The 18,819-nt window shown below is 41.8% G+C and overlaps 1 protein-coding gene across 3 annotated transcripts in view; it reads left to right on the forward strand.

Moving 5' to 3' along the window:
• tle2a (TLE family member 2, transcriptional corepressor a) overlaps positions 1-18,819 on the forward strand; it is a 41,193-nt gene that overhangs the window by 13,079 nt on the left and 9,295 nt on the right. The window contains exons 3-6 of one of the 3 annotated variants that reach the window (XM_053683258.1): positions 8,068-8,131; positions 9,789-9,833; positions 15,757-15,819; positions 17,050-17,154. In XM_053683258.1, coding sequence (XP_053539233.1) covers positions 8,068-8,131; positions 9,789-9,833; positions 15,757-15,819; positions 17,050-17,154 — 277 coding nt within the window. The remainder of the gene's footprint in view (positions 1-8,067; positions 8,132-9,788; positions 9,834-15,756; positions 15,820-17,049; positions 17,155-18,819) is intronic. The other 2 variants (XM_053683259.1, XM_053683260.1) reach the window with 2 other exon arrangements.

Consider the following 18,819-nt stretch of genomic DNA (forward strand, 5'->3'; position numbering starts at 1 on the left):
CCCAAACACGGCTGAGTGATGTCACACGCGTCTCTGTGCACGTGTTTTTTTTTGTTTTGTTTTGTTTTTTTGCGTGTTTGTATGAAGCCTTTTAATCAGCAGGGAGGGACAGACTGCAGACAGGAGGCTCTCATTATTGTAATGATCCTCATTTGCACCATCCCTTAATTCTCTCTCTCTCTTTCTCTCTCTCTTTCTCTCTCTCTCTCACACACACACACACACACACACACACACACACTAGCTATCAAATCATTCCAGTATGTTGCATTTTTGGCTTGCAAAAGACTCCAGACTCGACACGCAACAGGACGTCCTGGCCACGTGCTCTCATAGGCTCTGGCACAGATTATGTATGTGCAGCATGTATACGTCTTTAGGGTTTGGTTTGTGGTTGAGGTTTGTGCAGCACATGGAGCGCGTCTGTGTGGGCCAGTCACTCCCCAGGGAGTGTGTGTGTGTGTGTGTTTTGAACATGCTAGCGGTGGTTTTGTGTAAATGTCCTTTAATTGGCTGGAGAGTGTTGAGTCAGCTGTGTGTGTGTGTGTGTGTGCATTATTGACAGATATACACTGGTGTGTTGTCAGACTTGTTTTGGGGGGTTGTGTTCTTGGCCTCAAGATAGGTATGGGTGGAGCTGTGTGTGTGTGTGTGTGTGTGTGAGAGAGAGAGGAATAATTGTCCTGAGAGAGGGTGTAAAGTCTAATGAGGCTGTTAGCGTTTTTGCGCTAGGTCACAGCGTGGCAGGAAGGATACGGTTAAAATGAAGCTTCTGATTAGTCTGATCACTCGTACGGTTTTATATGGAGTTATTTTCCTGTGAAACATGATTGTGTGTAAATGTCATGATGAAATCGTCATTTTGTGAATCATGGATCCATAATCAGAAATTCTTGTTCCCCCCCCCCCCCCCCCCCCCCCGATACGACACTTGTACAGCACTGGTTTCAACGTCTGTTGTTTTTAAATGTGCTTTTATAAATAAATAAGCGAAACTGACGGCTGTATGTGGGCTCAGGTAGTGGACGTTTTTTTAAAAAGTCGTCTGCATTTCCACTGATCTCAGTTTTTAGATGTGGTCTGATGTGGGAATTTCCTTATGCACATGGGCGTAACTTGGTTTTGAAAAGTGCAGTTCATTGAAAGCGTTTGTTTGTTTTCGTTTACTCGTCTGAATTACGCATGTCTCATGGGAAAAGCTTCAATTTTAACCAGCACTTAAATCCACACCAGCTTTTTAAGCTCTCCAGCAATTACCAGCTTTGAGTGTTGCTGTAGTTTTCATCACCTACGTTGTTGGAAGAAAAAAAACCCCCAAAGGAGCGATCCCCCAGGCTGATTGTGTTGGCCATAATAATAACAGGTGCCTTACATAAAAAGCCTTACATTTCATATTCACCTATGATGCAGTAGTGTTTTTGTAAATGACTCCATGCAGCAATAATGTGATCATATCTCTGTGCGAGACAAAACATGAAACTGTTCATTTATTGATGTCTAGATGTGGGATTTAGTTTTAAAATGTCCGGAGAAGGCATTCCGTTACAGACGCCACCCTGAAATCTGTAAGAAGTTTTAGAAATTGCTTGGATCCGTTTCAGCTGAGAGAGATTTTACTGTTTTACTGTCCAATGGTGAAACTTCTGACTGAAGACAATAGGCACTTTAAAAATAATAATAATAGTAATAAATTTAATTTGTACCCATGTATTCTGAGTGTGTGGCTTCACGAAGAAGTTTGTGTTATTAGCATCAGCGAGTTGGCTCAAATTTTTTTTTCTCTCTTGATTTCACTGATCGTTTCACTGATAATCAAAATCTCCCATACTGAGCGAACAATTTTTAATATCTGTCAGGAAAAATCTGGTCATGCTCTCAAAACACAGAACATCTTTGAGATCTTGACTGAGCGGTTTCATAATTTTAATATTTTAAGGAACATAAATCCATCTGAAGGGGGCGGGGCCAGTTGTATAGCTCTGGAGAGATGAAGGGGGCGGGGCTAGCTGTGCTGCTTGTTGTCGTTTGGCTTAAATCCGAAATGGAACGTCTGAACTCCAGAATTACGTCATTTTCAGTATCTGTGCGTTCGATCTACAAAGTGTGAAGCAAACATGGACGCCTCCATTTTCATCTTCCTCTAGCCAGCTAACATTAGTGATATGAGTTGTGCATTTCCTGTTCAAACTGGAATTGTAGAGTCAGGTTTGTAGCTTTAACAAGCTAATATGTCAGTATGGTTAATGATCTGAAGCAATCACCTAAAGCTAGTACGTACAGTATAGTGCATCTAAAAGTGAAGAAGTGCTGCTACTTGTGTTTACATGTTGATCTGATATCATGTGATCTCGGGTTGAGGAAACCGTCCTTTAATTGGGTGTTGGTAGCTCAGTGGTTAAGACGTTGGACTACTGATCAGAAGGTCATGAGTTCAAATCCCCCCCAAGCAAGGCCTTTTAACCTTCAACTGCTCACTTGTGTAAAACAGATAAATGCTAGTAAGGGTAATAATAATGGTGTCTGCAGCATGTGACCCCAGAAGACTGAAGGGGTAGGGAAAGCGATACGGTCAGTATAGCAGAAAGTATGTTTCACTTTTTACGCATACGCTAGGAACAGCGCACAGTATGCGTGATGCAAATTTCATCATCAGCAGAGTACACGCGTACTGTATGCGCACCGCCCGATTTTTCTAGCCGTGTGGCAGGTCACAGATGCACATTTAATTCTTTTGCACTATGTAGCCACAAGGTGGCAGCAGTGACCCAGGGCCGCTGATTCTCAAGGTAGTCGAAGAAAAAATGGAAGAGACGGAAAGGAGTGCAGGATCGAAAGTGCCCGCAATTGTATAATCCTAGCCTTAGAGTATAAGGATTTGTATATGGGTGCTTATCTTGGCGAGAGATTGCCCAAGCATTGTTCTTCGTGGTGTTGTGACTCTTTTCATTGTTGTCCTTCACACCAGAAGACCTGCTTTACTGCTCTGTACTGACTCCTGTAGGCCAGGAGGGGTAGTGCAAGTTGTCGTAATGCTCATGCGTCGACTGCCTGCGTACACGTACATGTCAAATGGAGTATAGGCTATGCATATGGTGCGCATATGCGTTTAAAAAAAATAAATAAATAAAAAAAAAAATAAAAAATAAAAAAAAAATATTTTAAGTATACCAGAGGCTTATGCCTCCAGGGAGCTGAAGGTGATTGGGCCAGCTGTATGGCTTCAGAACTGAAAAGGCTGTTGCCAGGTGTATGGTTCTAACTGTATGACTTTGAAGAGCTGGGGACAGCATAAAAAAAAAAAAAAGTTTTATGAAGTTGCAGCTCTAAATAGTCAGAAATCTGTGTGTAAGTTGGTGTTAACAAAGACTACAAACTGAATGTTTGAATAATAGTCCACTGTCAGAAGTGTAAATAAAAATCGTGTTGGGTAACAGATTAACAGAATTGCCTGACTAATTGACTATTTGCATTCAGTGAAATGATGACTTGGCATTGCTCCATAGTTTCCTTAAATGGTTTAATTCAGGTGTTGTTAATGATCGCCCCCCCGCCCCCCTTTATTTTACTGTGTGTGTGTGTGTGTGTGTGTGTGTGTGTGTGTGTGTGTGTGTGTTGGATAACTGTGCTCTGCTGACAGAGCTGTCGTGGTGCTGGCAGCTCACAGATTTGTTCCAGTGATCAGCTTATCTGCTGTCAGTGTGAGGGAGAGATTGGAAATGGTGTTTCTTTCTCTCTCTCGCTCACTTGCTCGCTTGCTCGCATGGACTCTCTCTGCTGAGCCTCCAGGCTAATTATTTTATGCAATCATTTCTTCTTGAAATGTGTGTGTGTCTGTGTCTCTCTCTCTCTCTCTCTCTCTGTCTTTCTCTCTCTCTCTCTCTCTCTTTCTCTCTCTTTCTCTATCCCCCCCACTCCCCCCCCCTTCCCCTTTTCACGCTCTCCTAGTCACATAATCACATGGACGTGGAAGCGCACATTTTTTTTTTTTTTTTTTTTTCTTCTTCTTCAAGCCCACAGTGACAAATGCACCAATGTAATGTGACGCGGCCGAGCCGTGCAAGAATGCAGGAGTGTTTCTCCCCCCCAGGGCTCGTTATGACTCACAGTGCCAACGCTCATCAGTCTCCGTTTGTCCGTCTGGTTTCAGATTATCATCTAGGAGTGCTGGTTGTGCTGCTGCATCTATCCTATAGCACATTTGACCTTTTTCATTTCACATTAACCCACCTGCACCAGCATTGGGCGTATACTGGTAGCGCACCCTGTGTAAGACACTTGACACTGCTGATAAAAGCACTTTAGTGTCCTCTGGAAGTCTGGCATAGGGGTGAATATAGTCCATGATACAGGATGTGTAGGTTACATACATGAACACAAACAAAACAGTCAAAAGCATAGACGTTTTTGTTGTTGTTCTCTTCTATACTAAGAACTCATTAAGCCTAAAAATAACAAGGAAACGCAGATAATTGTTTATTTGGTAAAGCTTTCTGTACGTAGATGTTCATTTCAACATTTATCATTAAGAAAAAAGATGGGTTGTTGAGGGAACGACTGTTTTATAGACATGTTTATTAATAAATGAATATTTCTAATCATTGGGAAATTGCTGTGTTATAAGAGGAATAAAGCACTTCGGAGTGGTACCAGATTCACGCCATCCTACTGTGGATCAATTTCTTCTAAAAGCACGCCCCGTTGTTTTATAAATTACATATTACTACCATCACCAAAACTTTTTTTTTCCCCCTCCGTTTGATTTGAACTAGAATTGTGTTTGCAACAAAATGATTAAAAAATTTTTTATACACATCACATTTCATAGCACTAAAGACACACTTTCACTGAAAGAATGAACAGTTTTTATTTTTCTTTCTCGATCTCGCCACATTGATAAACTCGTAACAATATAACTGCCCCTCCCCCTCCTATAACAGATTGAAAACAGTGAAATTAATATTCCAGATATATATCAGTACCTAAAGATCTGTTTGTGATGTACTGTGATCAGCAAAGCGGTAGCGTCACCTTGGAAAAAGCTGTTAAGTCCATTGATGATTATTATTTTTTTTTTTTTTATTCCAAAAATTACAAAAAATTAACAATGGCTTGAGAAAAGATTTCAACGATCTGCTAAACTCTTAATAGTAATATGTAGATGTTCTGTCATTATTCACAATGCTATTAATATTACATTGTTATGTAATATCAGCAACCCCTAACTGTGCGTGTGTGTATATGCACATTAGGAATTTAACAAAACCTGTTTGATGCTTTTGTATACATACAAAAGCATCACTGAAACACAGGAAAAAATGTAACCTGTAAAAATGAACAACTGTGAAATTAAGTACACCACCGCGTGGCTAGTGCCAGGCAGTTTGTGGTTACTTTAATTTAAAAAAAAAAAAAAAAAAAAAAAAAAAATGTAATTAAAAAAAATGTAATATTAAAATTTCTGATAAGTTATTACAATATTGATCTTGCATGGTCGTATAGACTAGAGCTGGGATGTTTTTGTGACTTTCTGGAGTCTCTGACGGAATAAATAACGGAAGCCGGCGTGTGTAAATGCGCACCAATAGATTTGTCAGTTCTCGGAAATCCTGCGACAGCTGTGACTTCTGCAGCGAGGCAATTCCACAGTAATAAAATCTATCAGGGGAATGAATTTAATCCCCCCCCTCCTCCCTTCTGCAACCCCTCACCCTCCTCATCCTCCTCACCGGTGGTGATAAATGAGTCAATTATCGTCAGTTGCGCGCCCCTGCAGAAGGGGAGCAGATATGCCGTTATTACCTGTTGCCGCGTGCTAATGTCGCAGTATTAATCATATTCTAATTTTCCCAGGCCCTTGCACTCGGCACACATAAATCTACTGCTTTCAGTCAAGTCAGTGAGCTACTGAAATACTGGTGTGTGTGTGTGTGTGTGGGATTGTGGCTTGGAGGACATTGATGAGATGTCACCTGGTGTAGATATTGCTGTGCACTGAGGTTTTGGGGTCATCTAGCTCGTCACATACACTGACAGAATGACTTTGCTTGTTTTTAGGGTTTTTTACAGCCTTGGGGCTTGTTGATGAAGGGCACCTTATACAGCGTGTACACACACACACACACACACACACACACACACACGGCCTGGGCTATGAGGTGCCCTTCACCAAGCCCTGAGGCTGTAAAATCCCTCTAAAAATGTGTGTGTGTGTGTGTGTGTGTGTGTGTGTGTGTGTGGGAGGGAGCATTTTATATTAAATGCAGGCTTCTGTTTATTTCCAAATGCTCCACGGTCTGTAAGGGGTTGGGGAAACTGGTTTGAGTTGCTTAAAAGGTTTAGGTTTATTGTCATTTATATGGTGTATTTGCAAGCTTGCAATGTAAATTCTATGGTTTATTATGACAGAAGCGATCTATTGGTAACGAGGCCGCATGGCTCCTCACTCGCAACGCAGACGCGGCGGATAAACTGTGTAGTGCCAGTAAGAAGTGTAATGTGTAATTAAAACGGTATGACCAAAGTAAACACAATGCCATAAACAACATGCCTAAAGGCAGTGAGTAGCAGAAAACCACAAGGTACAGTGAAATGTTATTAATTTGGGAGTGTAGTTTATTTTAAATAAATGGAGGGAAATTTATCAATCTAATTAATCAATTAAAAAATAATTAATCGAAAAAATAATCATCTGATTAATCGATTACGAAAATAATCATTAGTTGCAGCCCTAATAATACATTCACTGAGAACTTTATTAGGAAGACTATTCTAATACTGGGTCGGGCCTGTGTTTTGCTCTCAAAACAGCTTCAATTCTTCATGGTATGGATTCCACAAGATGTTGGAAATATTCCTTAGAGATTCTGGGCCATGTTGATCTGATTACATCATGCAATTCCTGCAGATTGTTCAGGTGCACTTTCATGCTGTGAATCTCCCGTTCTACCACATCCCAAAGGTGTTCTACTGGATTCAGATCCGGTGACTGGGGAGAACACTGAAGAACACTGAACTCATCATCATGCTGGAAGAAACCATCAGAAGATGGTACATTGTGGCCATGAAGGGATGCACATGGTCAGCAACAATACTCAAATAGAATGTGGGGCATTCAAGCGATGATTGCTTGGTATTAACAGGCCCACAGTGTGCCAAGAAAACATTCCCCACAGCATTACACCACCTCCACCAGCCTGGACTGTTGACACAAGGCAGGTTGTGTCCATGGATTCATGCTGTTGGGCCAAATTCTGATCCTAACATCAGTGTGCCTCAGCAGAAATTGAGATTCATCAGACCAGACTACATTTCTTCCAGTTTTCAACCGTCCAGTTTCTGTGAGCCTGTACCCACTGCAGCCTCAGCTTTCTGTTCTTGGCTGACAGAAGTGGAAACCAATTTGGTCTTTTGCTGTTGTAGCCCAAACGCCTCTAGGTTCGACGTGTTGCGAATTCTGAGATTCTTTTCTGGTCACGCACTATAGTGGTTATCTGAGTTACTGTTGCCTTTCTGTCATTTTCTCTCATCAACAAGGCATTTCTGTCTCCAGAATTGCCATTTGCTCAATGTTTTTTCTTTATTGCACCATTCTGAGTAAATACTAGAGCAGGGGTGTCCAGTCTTAACCGGAAAGGGCCGGTGTGATTGCAGGTTTTCATTCCAACCAAGCAGGAGCCACACCTGATTCCACCTGTTTAATCAGTTGATCTTGGCTTTCAATAGACTCGGGTGTGGCTTCTGCTTGGTTGGAATGAAAACCTGCACACACACCGGCCCTTTCCGGATAAGATTGGACGCCCCTGGTCTAGAGTGTCAGCAGTTTTAGAACATTACATAAGAGCTAAATAAGAGACTGAGAACATGAATATGGAGGAACATGCGAACGTGTTAAAGAGGGAATCAGTTGATGGTTCTCACTTGTGTTTCACTTGTGATCTTACTCTTTAAAGTATGTGTGTGTGTGAGAGAGTGATGGTACTACAGAATGCTATAAAATGAATGTACCTTTAGCCTGTAACTTGTGAGAATGTAAGTGGTACTGACTCATATCTCTCTGTTAATCTACAGCCTAAAGCTCGAGTGTGAGAAACTGGCCACGGAGAAGACGGAAATTCAGAGACACTATGTGATGGTGAGGGAGAGAGACACACACACACGCACATAATACAGACACACACAATACAGACAAAATTAACCCATAATGTACAGACTCAGAGACAAAATGCATACGCATGTATATGAACATACACGGCACAGGCACTCAAAGATAACACAGACATACAATGATAGGCTCAGATTCTTGACTGACAGGAGTGGAACCTGATGTGGTTTTCTGCTGTTGTAGCCCATCCACCTGAAGGTTTGATGTGTTGTGCGGTGTTTGATGCTTTTCTGCTCACCGCGGTGGTAAAGAGTGATTATTTGAGTTACTATAGACTTCCTAACAGCTCAAACCAGTCTGGCCTTTCTCCTCTGATCTCTCTCATCAGCAAGGTGTTTCAGCCTGCAGACTTTTTGCTCACGGGATGTTTTTAGCTGCATTCTGTGTAAACTCTGCAGATTGTTGTGTGTGTGAAAATCAGAGGAAATCAGCAGTTTATGAAATACTCAAACCAGCACAGCTGGCTCCAGCAAGAATGCCACGGTTAAAGTCAGAGAGATCACACATTTTCCCCATTCTGATGTTTGATGTGAACATTAACTGAAGCTCTTGACCTGTATCTGGATGATTTGATGCATTGTGATGCTGCCACATGATTGGCTGATTGGATAACTGTAAATGTACAGGTGTTCCTATTAAAGTGACTGGTGAGTGTATAGTGTGTGTGTGTGTGTGTGTGTGTGTGTGTGTGTGTGTGTGTTTGTATACATACACACACACACACACACACACACACACACACACTCTCAAACCACATACAAAAAAAACAAAACACAGGCCCATAGATGCCCAGGCACATACATGCCCAGAAACATACACACACACAAAAGCTATATACAGCTTGGCACTTTGCATCAGACTGTTTGAGAATACTTGTAAACACACAGTTCATGGAAACCCAGTCCAGCACAGATCTGTGTGCAAACTCCACCATTTCTCTCTCTCTCTCTCTCTCTCTCTCTGTCTCTCTCTCTCTCTGTGTCTCTTGTACTTTTTTTTTTTTGCTTATAATTTTGAGACGTGGTGTTGCCTAGCAACAGTGTGGGATTTTGGCTAGGCAGGGGCGTATGACAGACAGCTGTCACACTGCTTCTTTTATTGCCTGAGCTCATTTTCCCCTTTCACTGTCTTATACAAACACACTTCCCTCCTGGTCCATGCCAGCTCTGTGTGTGTGTGTGTGTGTGTGTGTGTGTGTGTGTGTGTGTGTGTGTGTGTGTGTGTGTGTGTGTGTGTGTGTGTGTGTGTGTGTGTGTGTGTGTGTGTGTGTAATAGCCACCTGACCAAACTGATGCTAATTCTGCACACATCTGATCTCCTCTCTCTTTCTCTCACACACACACACACCCCCGTTCCTGTTCGCACCTGTCCTGATTCACAGTCAGAGCCGTTTGCACCACTTAAAGTTTGGTTCAATCATTCTTCCATTCTGGCAGCTGTCAATAAAATATCAGCTCAGTAGAAAACTCCACAAACAGGAGAAGAAAAAATGACAACCTGTAATCAACCAATCAGGACAAAGTGGTGTGTCTACTTGCCTGTCTATCATGTTTCCTGTCAGGTCAGATCTTACTTCTGTTAAGTGTAATATGATCAATTGAATAGTTTTTCTTTTCTTTTCTTTCAGTATTATGAAATGTCCTATGGCCTGAACATTGAGATGCATAAACAGGTGAGTTTGACTGCGTGACTTCTATTTGTTGTGACTTAATTTCTGTGTCTGTACTCTAAAGACTGGGTTGGTAGGAGAAGCTGTTGCTCAGTGTCTCGTGTGGATAATTAGCTTAATTACTGCGTTAATTGAGGGAACAGTTTGGGCAAAGATGAAATTTTACTCCAGTATACCATGTCAGTTTGCTTCTGTCGTTTTTCCACTGGAACAACAAGACTACCAGTTTAGCATCACGCGTCCTCACACACTCGTCTCAAACCGTATCAAGTTGTTCAGTATCTCGGACTTGTGTATGTGGTTACTGATGTTGCACACTGTTGGCTATAAAAATGGACAGAACTTAACATCAGTCATAGCACAAATACCCCCCCACGTGGGTATCACTGCGTAACGCCTTCTGAATCAAATGGTAAGTCTTTGCACAATGCTAACCTTGTAGCATCATTAGCTCACTTCGCTCCAGTGCGATACTACAGTCCAGAAGCAAAATCACACACCAGACATGTCTGGGATGATCGACTACATTTGGAAGAGGAAAATTGTGTAAATGTATTATTTTGAGGCAAATTATGCCTTTAGCATGTTTGTGCAGTGGTTATGTTAAGCTTTTGTAATATTTCTTGCCTTCTGAATAGGGATGACTGATGTAGATCTTGTGGATACTTTTTCTCCATGTTCTTCCCAATTTGATCACCAATTGCCCCCACCATCCAGCTTCCTCCCATCATACGACAGCTACCCTCTCCACCGGAGGGTGAAAACTAATACGTTCTTCCTCTGAGACTTGTGAAGCCACCCAACTGCATCTTTACACAACTACTGCTCATGCAGTGTCACAGGGAAGCACAATACAATTACATTTACATTTATTCATTTAGCAGACGCTTTTATCCAAAGCGAGGTACAAATGAGGAAACGCGAGCAAAGTGATATATCAAGCAGAGAACAATACAAGTAGTGCTACCATGCAAGATTTATAATTGAGTTCTAGAGGAGCAAAGTACACAGAGTAGAGGTGTTAGAGCCTGAGTAAGGTTTAAAAAAAAAAAAAACTCTGAGGAAAGAGCTGTCCGCCCTCTTCAACATATGAGCTCACAGACGCTCACTATTGGTGTCACTGTGATTGAGGTGAGAGTGTGTGTATGCCTTTCCTCGCAACCAGTTTTGCTCCCTTGACTCCCAGTCATGGATGACTGTGGCATGTGGACTTGATGTCCTGGCGATAAGGTGAACACTTTTCTGTTGCACTAATTGTGGGTATCTTTTAGTATTTCTAAAGCACTGACCAACTCCATTCCCTGAGTAAAAAGCAGCAGCTTGGACGATGTATTTATTTTTATGCTGAATGTTTCCTTTCGCCTCTTTTTCCATGTTTTTTTACCCAAAGCACCTTGTTATTAATATCTATTATATTTGATGAAATGCAATTGATTTTCACTTTTTTATTCATTCATTTATTTATTTATTAAATAATGGCATTTTGCTTACAATCTAGTTACGACTGAGATTTTGTGTACTGTGTTTCTGCAGGATATGCATACCCATGCAGTGTGTGTGTGTGTGTGTGTGTGTGTGCGTGTGTATGAGATACTCTTACTGTGCATCTGCATTTTCTGACCTTGTTAGACTTTTATTTCCCCCCTGCGTATTTTCACTTTAAATCAGGTCACTGCTCTCCCTGTGTCTTCTTTCTCTCTCTCACACCCCACACCACACACACACATTTTTTCCCATGCTCTTCTCACTCCCCTGCTCATTCGCTCTGCTCGCCCAAGTGCATCATGAAATCCCTCTGCTAATAAAACCATCAAAACCTTCTACTCTTTCTCCAGCTCTCTCGATCTCGGTCTCGGTCTCCTCTGGCATTCAGCCCCTCCCTCTTTCTTCCTCTCTTCTCCTGCTTTTGGTAGTTGCCATTTTCTAACAAGCAGTGATTATGTCCTGTGGGAAATGGGAAGCAGGGTGATGAAGGAAGGATGGATGGATAGAGGGACAGAGATGAACATGTGGAGCACTTGTTTAGTCTGCTGATAAACAACAAAGCCTGTGCGCGCACACTCCGAGCCTGCAGGTCTCCAGCACGTCTGCCACTGATGTGTGTTTTCCAAAGACCTGGAGCTGGCGCTGCATTGGGGAACCAAACCATTTCATGATCAGATTGTGTGTAAACATAACAACCCTGGAGTAATTTATCTCTGGCTTTTAAAACCTATTTTACCCTCCAAAGTCTAATCCTTCAGCATCTCCACACAGCACAAAGCCATCAGTTATAGACCAAAATTGGGGTGTGAACTGAGAGAAGGCATTCGTCAGTTGGCGGAACAGAGATTTCTGCTCTCACACTTGTGTGAAATTGAATCTTTAGGAATCGAAACCTGACCCTAAGCTTTGGAGTGGATTCCACAGTGTCTGGAATCTTAGAGTCCACCATTTTATGATTCGCTCTGCTCTAACAGACATTCTAATTGCTTTGAGCGCTTCATTCTATGACTATCTGCTCGTAGGATGTTTTTAGTATTGGTACTGTAATTCTTTAAGTTCAGTATAATCAGTGGTAAAATTATTGTGCCTGTCATGGATCAGTGAGTCCCATGTTTTTTTTATATGCCGTTTTCTCCCAGTTTTGGTCATTTGCCAATCCTCACCCACCTCACCACGATCACATGACTAGCAGTGCTTCCTCTTAGAAACGTGAAGCCACTGCATCCTTTCGATCTACTGCTCATGCTGCGTCACAGGGTAGTGTTACACGCTGGAGGTCGACCCGTAGTGGATTTTACCCATAATTAAGCTGAGCATAACCGATTAATCAACTGAGTTTTTAAAATTGATACTGAATGAAAACACGACACTCAAAGTAAAATATAGCTGAGCTTTATTACAAAAATAAACAGTACTGACTGTACCATGAAAATGTAAAGTACTTTTTTAAATGAAATAATAATATACAGTACTGTGCTAAAGTTTTAGGCACACTCGTTTTTTATGTATTTATTTATTTTTAATTTTGTACGAACTTTGTTATAGATTTTTATTTTATGACTCCTACATTATCGAGTCAATACAGAAACATTTTATATTTCCAAGCATTAGTTTTCCAGCACAGAATTAAATGTTACAGAAAAACGTCTCATTAATGAAAGCAGCACATTACGTAAGAGACACGTTTCAGACAAAAAAAAAAAAAAAAACACGATGAATGCTGCTGGATTTTGCTGCAAACATAAGAAGCGAGTGCGACAGTCAAAGTCTCCAGAAGAACCGTGTCTGGTTCTGCAAGATGCTCAATAAAACTTGCAGCTCGTTTCCTTATAAAACTGCACTAATTGTACCTGAGACCGCTATTTTATTTTATTTATTTATTTATTTATTTATTTGTCACACATTGACTTTGTTCCATTTATTTCTGTTTACTGTTCTTTACGGGTTTTTTTCTTTTAAAGTGTCAAACACCTAAACTACATTTTCTGAGATTTTAACAGCGGTGTTCCTGTCGCACATCATAAGACAATCTTAGCATCCGTTAATTTTAATTGTAGGAGAGAGCTGGTTTTCGTCTTCCGGCTTTAAAATCTCATCCTGTCACACGTCACTGGCAGTGACATGGCAATGTAAAATAGTACTTCGATGACCTGTCGGGGTCTCATAATTATTCATGAGCCTACGTGTTCTTACCCTATGAGATGTTGTCTCTTAATTATTCATGACGGCACGTGGTGCCTTCCTACAACAGACGTAGATGAGAAAGGCGTTCAAATGGGTTGCAAGTGTTTATTTCAGTGTTGTAAGAGTTCGAGTGTGTTGCATGGCTTTCCCCACGATGCTACCAAGGCTAGACTCTGGCTGCAGGCGGTTGGTTGACCATCAACTAATGAAACTGTTTGTGTGTAGCAAGCATTTTTCTCGGGAGAGCTACGAGAATTGGAGGAAGGTGGACTTTGGATTTGCTCATGAAAGCAGTTTGCTTTTACACAGTGATGCTGTACTAAGTCCCGAGCACTTTTCTATCCATTCAAATGAGGTATGTGTCTAATTTTAACCATGACCGTTTTACTTGCCTTTTGCGCTAATTAAACCGCTTAAAGCTCCGCAGGCCATCGCGTGCAAAATTGTGCAACGAGAGTCCGTGTTGAAGGGAAGAGCCTTTAGCTTTTTATTTGTGAAAAGCCCGAGCCTATTAGCTAGCAGCCATTCCGACACTCCTCCCATCCGCGCTGCATCCGGTTTTATTTGATGTTTTCCTCCATAGTCACGCCAGGGGCTAATGGTTTAAATGGATAGGGCAGACGACCTGCACTACTATATATTGTGTATCCATTTAGCCCTGTGTATTCAGGAGGAGAGAAGTCCGCTGTCTCATCTGCAAACTTTTTCACTATCCATCTTTACTGTGAGCATTCTGAAGGCTCGCCTCCCTCTTCCTCTCCAGCCTTTCCCTGCCACGCCCCCTCCCCCACCCTTCTTCACACAGCCATCCAAGCCCATTCAAGCTGCATTTTTCAAAAACATTGAGAGGTAGACTTGAGCTGAAAGAGGGAGGTGTCATAACCCTTTAAATGTAGAAACATTTCATTTAATTATTTTGAAGGCAACTTTGCTCTACAGCATTTCTTTGCATGTGCCTAAAACTTTTGCACAGTACTGTATATTAACTAATAATAAATATTAAAAATATACATCCAACATTAAAAAAGTAACACTCCAAATAATAAATAAATCGAGACATCCAAAATGAATTAAAAAAAAAACCAAAAAAACAATACAAGTAACACAACAAAATTAGTCAGTGATGGTATTTTTCACCTCTAGAGGCCGCTCTCATTCTGTATAATGACAGCGGACACGTCTCAGCTGCTCCCACAATCGACACAACTGGGTAAAACTTTCGGTGTGGATTTTTGCAGATAACAGATAGTACCAGCAGTTGGTTATCAGTGCTGATTAATCAGCAAAACTGATCGATCGGCTGATCTCTATTACACACGACGAGGAAATTGCTGTCTACCCTCTTCCGCATACATGACCTACCAGATGCCCACGACTGACAGGGGGAGAGTGAGAATGCAATCCCTCCCACCCACAGAGCACAGCCTATTGTGATGTCTTGGACTCATGGCCATGGGATAGCTGTAGTATTGTCAGGATTCGATTCTCTTGATGTAGGGCTGACGCTTTTCTGTTGCACCACAGGGGAGCCTGTAGCATTTTCCTTTCCAGAATAATCTTCAAATCCCATGCATGGTCTTATTTTAATGTAATTAGCATAACCAACTTGATGACCACGTTGTCATGGTAACAAGCCACTGGTTCTTATTTCCAGACAAGCAGCATTTTTGGTTTTAGAACTGAACTGATTTTTGTGGCTGAAAAAACAAAGAGGTTTGAAATGAGGCTTTTGGGTGGCGAGCTTTGACAACGGTGTCTTCTCTACGGATGCTAGCCGCACTGTGCTGGAGCACAACGAGGCTCTCGGGGAGGAGGTCTGCTCTCTGTGCTGGAAGAGGGACAGCAGATGCTGGGCATGAATATTTTACACATCTCCCCTGCTCGCTGTGCAGCAATTAGCCTTAACCAGATGTGCAGAGCTGAAATATTTACTAGGTGTGTGTGTACACAGAGGAAGCGGCACACTATCTGTCTTTCTCGTGTATTAACACTCTAACACCCTGTGTCTCTCACTCGTTTCTTCACTCATTCTTCTTCACACAATCGCATTCATTCTGTTTCTCTTTGTCTCACTCTCATTATCTTTCTCTGGCTGTCTTTCTCCCTCACCCTCACTTGTTCTCTCCCTTTTTCTCTCTCACATACACTCACTCATTATTTTTGCCTCTCTCCCTCTCTCTCTCTCCCTCTCTCCCTCTCTCCCTCTCTCTCTCTCTCTCTCTCTCTCTCTCTCTCTCTCCCCCCCCCCTCTCCCCAGACGGAGATTGCTAAGCGGCTGAATGTGATCTGTGCGCAGCTCATCCCATTTCTCTCACAGGAGGTAAGACACGCGCGCACACACACACACACACACACACACACACACACACACACACACACACACACACACCACTGAGTCATACTCCCCCTCTTTGAAACACACTCATTTCCTGACATCTTTTCCTCTGTCTCTTTCACGTGTTCTCTCTCTCTCTCTCTCTTATATTTGTGTAGTCTTTTTGCTATATTATTGTTCATAGTTATGCTTGCTGCTTGCCTCTTCTCTGATTGGCTGATTGCATTAGGGCATGTTGGTATCCATCAAACACATTTTGCAACAGTGAGAACAATGCTGGGTGCACAATGGCTTAGTGGTTAGAACGTTCGTGACCCGACGCTGCCCTGTGTGTGTGGACTTTGCATATTCTGTCTGTGCTGTGGGGGTTTCCTCCGGGTACTCTGGTTTCCTCCCCCAGTCCAAAGACATGCATAGCAGGTTGATTGGCATGTCCAAAGTGTCCATGGTGTGTGGAATGGGTGTGTGATTGGGCCCTGTGATGGACCCCGCCATGTGCCCCAGGGTCCCTGGGATAGGCTCCAGGTTCCCCGCGTTAAGCGGTATAGAAAATGGATGGAGAGATCTGTTAACTTTTGCTGAAACAGATTCTAATTATGCATCAGCTGATAGAACAGGGATCCTCAAACTATTTGCAGTCAGAGACTTCTGTAACTAAAATAAATTCCACAGACCCCCTTAGTACATACTTATTCTCTGATCATAATCATATTATTGTAAAATATTGGCCTCAATATCAACAGCTGTTTATTAGAGCTATAGAGCTTTATTCCTGAACTTTCTACTAAAAGAACACGTGTCTGAGTTATTTAGGAGGTCTAGGCTTGTTTCTTTGAGCTACTGAGGTTTGGATTACATCCTAAAAATTCAAGCAACAGGTCAAACTGGCTAACTATAAGAACTCGGTTTGTGATTTTTTTTTTATTTATTTATTTATTTTTTTTCTGCTGCTGTAACAAATTGAAAAAAGACCCATGTATATCTGTGATTTGTGATTACATGCAGGAAAAAAAAACATGAACCTCTACCAAACATACCCCAACAATAACTGCACATTTCTGATGGATGCCAAAATGTGCCTGTGAGCTCAGCCCCATGTCGAACCTTTTCCACACATAGACACACACACTCAGCTGACCCTTACATTAATGCAGTTGTTTGGTGTGTGCTGAAGTTTGATTTGATTGGTGTTTGTTTCCCGTGTCGTGTCTCCAGCATCAGCAGCAGGTGGTCCAGGCCATGGAACGCGCCAAACAGGTGACTATGGGGGAGTTGAATGCATCGATAGGGGTACGTGGACTCCCCCCTCTGCCTCCCACAGTGTGTACTTCCATCTTCTCATCCACTTTTTTTGTGCTTTTTTGTGTGTGTATTCATGTTGCTCAATTAGGTTAAGTATGAGATATGGATTGTGGTGCAAAAGCAGCTGGATACTAAAGGTTTAGTGTTTTGCTGCCCTCATGTGACCCTCTGATGGTCTGTTTTCCACATGTGAAGTCATAAATGCAAAGTCTTTGCATTCAAGTGCACCACTAACATCGTAGCATTAGCTAACCTGCTTTGTTTTGGAGACTTTGAAATAAGCAGTAAATTAGAAAATCGTATATATTGACGATAATTACGACGGCACATGAATGTTGCACTTTATTTTTCAGCGTCGTCTTATGCGAATTGCCATGTTTTCTGGACTACAAGTTGCACTCGAGTATAAAATGCATCAGAAGAATATTTAATAAGATATTTTCTAAATGCAGTCATTACTAAATATGTAGGTCTCACAACAGATATCGGTCAGAGAGACACAAAAGCCGCTATATAGTTTTGAACTGTGACTCCGCATCATGGGTAATATCTGTTGTTACCCAGATGAGGATGGGTTCCCTTCTGAGTCGGGTTCCTCTCAAGGTTTCTTCCTCTTAAAACATCTTAGGGAGTTTTTCCTTGCCACCGTCGCCACTCAGTGGCTTGCTCAGTTGGGATAAATTCACACCTTTAATATCTGTATACCGTGTTGATATTTCTGTAAAGCTGCTTTGAGACAATGTCTATTGTAAAAAGCGCCATACAAATAAAATTGAATTGAATTGAATTGAATAGTGTGGTTCAGCATGCTTGTAGGAGAGCACTAAATGCCATGTTCTATGTCTGTCTAACAGTCGCTCATGATTTGCTGGAGACGCTGTGATCCACACAGGAGCAAGGAATGTCACTCTTTTCACCCCAGTCCCAGTTGATTTTACACCAGGAGCAGTAAAGGCTCCACTTACAATGCGCTTGTTTGTGAATCAGTCTATGGTCTAATCATCGACTGCCAAAAGCAAGTAGTATTTAGAGGATTAAACTATTACCTACCATCAGTCACTGAAACTGCCCTCTGCCATTCTGAAATACAGTCTCCTCAGAAAATATTTGAATAGCAAGGACAAATCTTTAGTTTTTGCTATTCACAGAAGGCATTTGGGTGTGAGATCAAATGATGAACGAGTGAACGGATAAGTTTTCATTTCCTGATGTTTACAACTAGATGTTTTGAACAAAGTTTTTTTTTTTTTTTTTTGTGCTTTTTTGCCACCTTTTGTTTGAACTCACCCATTTTTCAGGTGATTAAAAATATTGGAATATGTGACTGACAGGTGATTCTGGTTGCCCTGGGTCTGAGCCCTGGGTTTCGCCTGTGAAGACTGCATTTGTTGTTAAAAAAGGGTAAACCAACATAAACACGTGAGAGCTGTTTATGGGAGAAAAGCAAGCCATTTTGAAGCTGAGAAAAGAGGGAATATCAATCAGAGAGTGCTGAAAAAGAAGGAAACCACTGGTGTACTAACTACCAGACATTTGAACAAGGAAAACAACAACAGTTGATTGACACATTGTGAGAGTTGTGAAGGGAAAACCCCAAAACAGTCAGTGATCTCACCAATATAACATCCGCAGGGCAGGGGTGAAGGTAACACAATCCACCATTCGAAGAAGACTTGAAGAGTA

Source organism: Ictalurus punctatus, chromosome 10 (assembly GCF_001660625.3).
Source record: "Ictalurus punctatus breed USDA103 chromosome 10, Coco_2.0, whole genome shotgun sequence".
Lineage (NCBI taxonomy): Eukaryota > Metazoa > Chordata > Actinopteri > Siluriformes > Ictaluridae > Ictalurus > Ictalurus punctatus.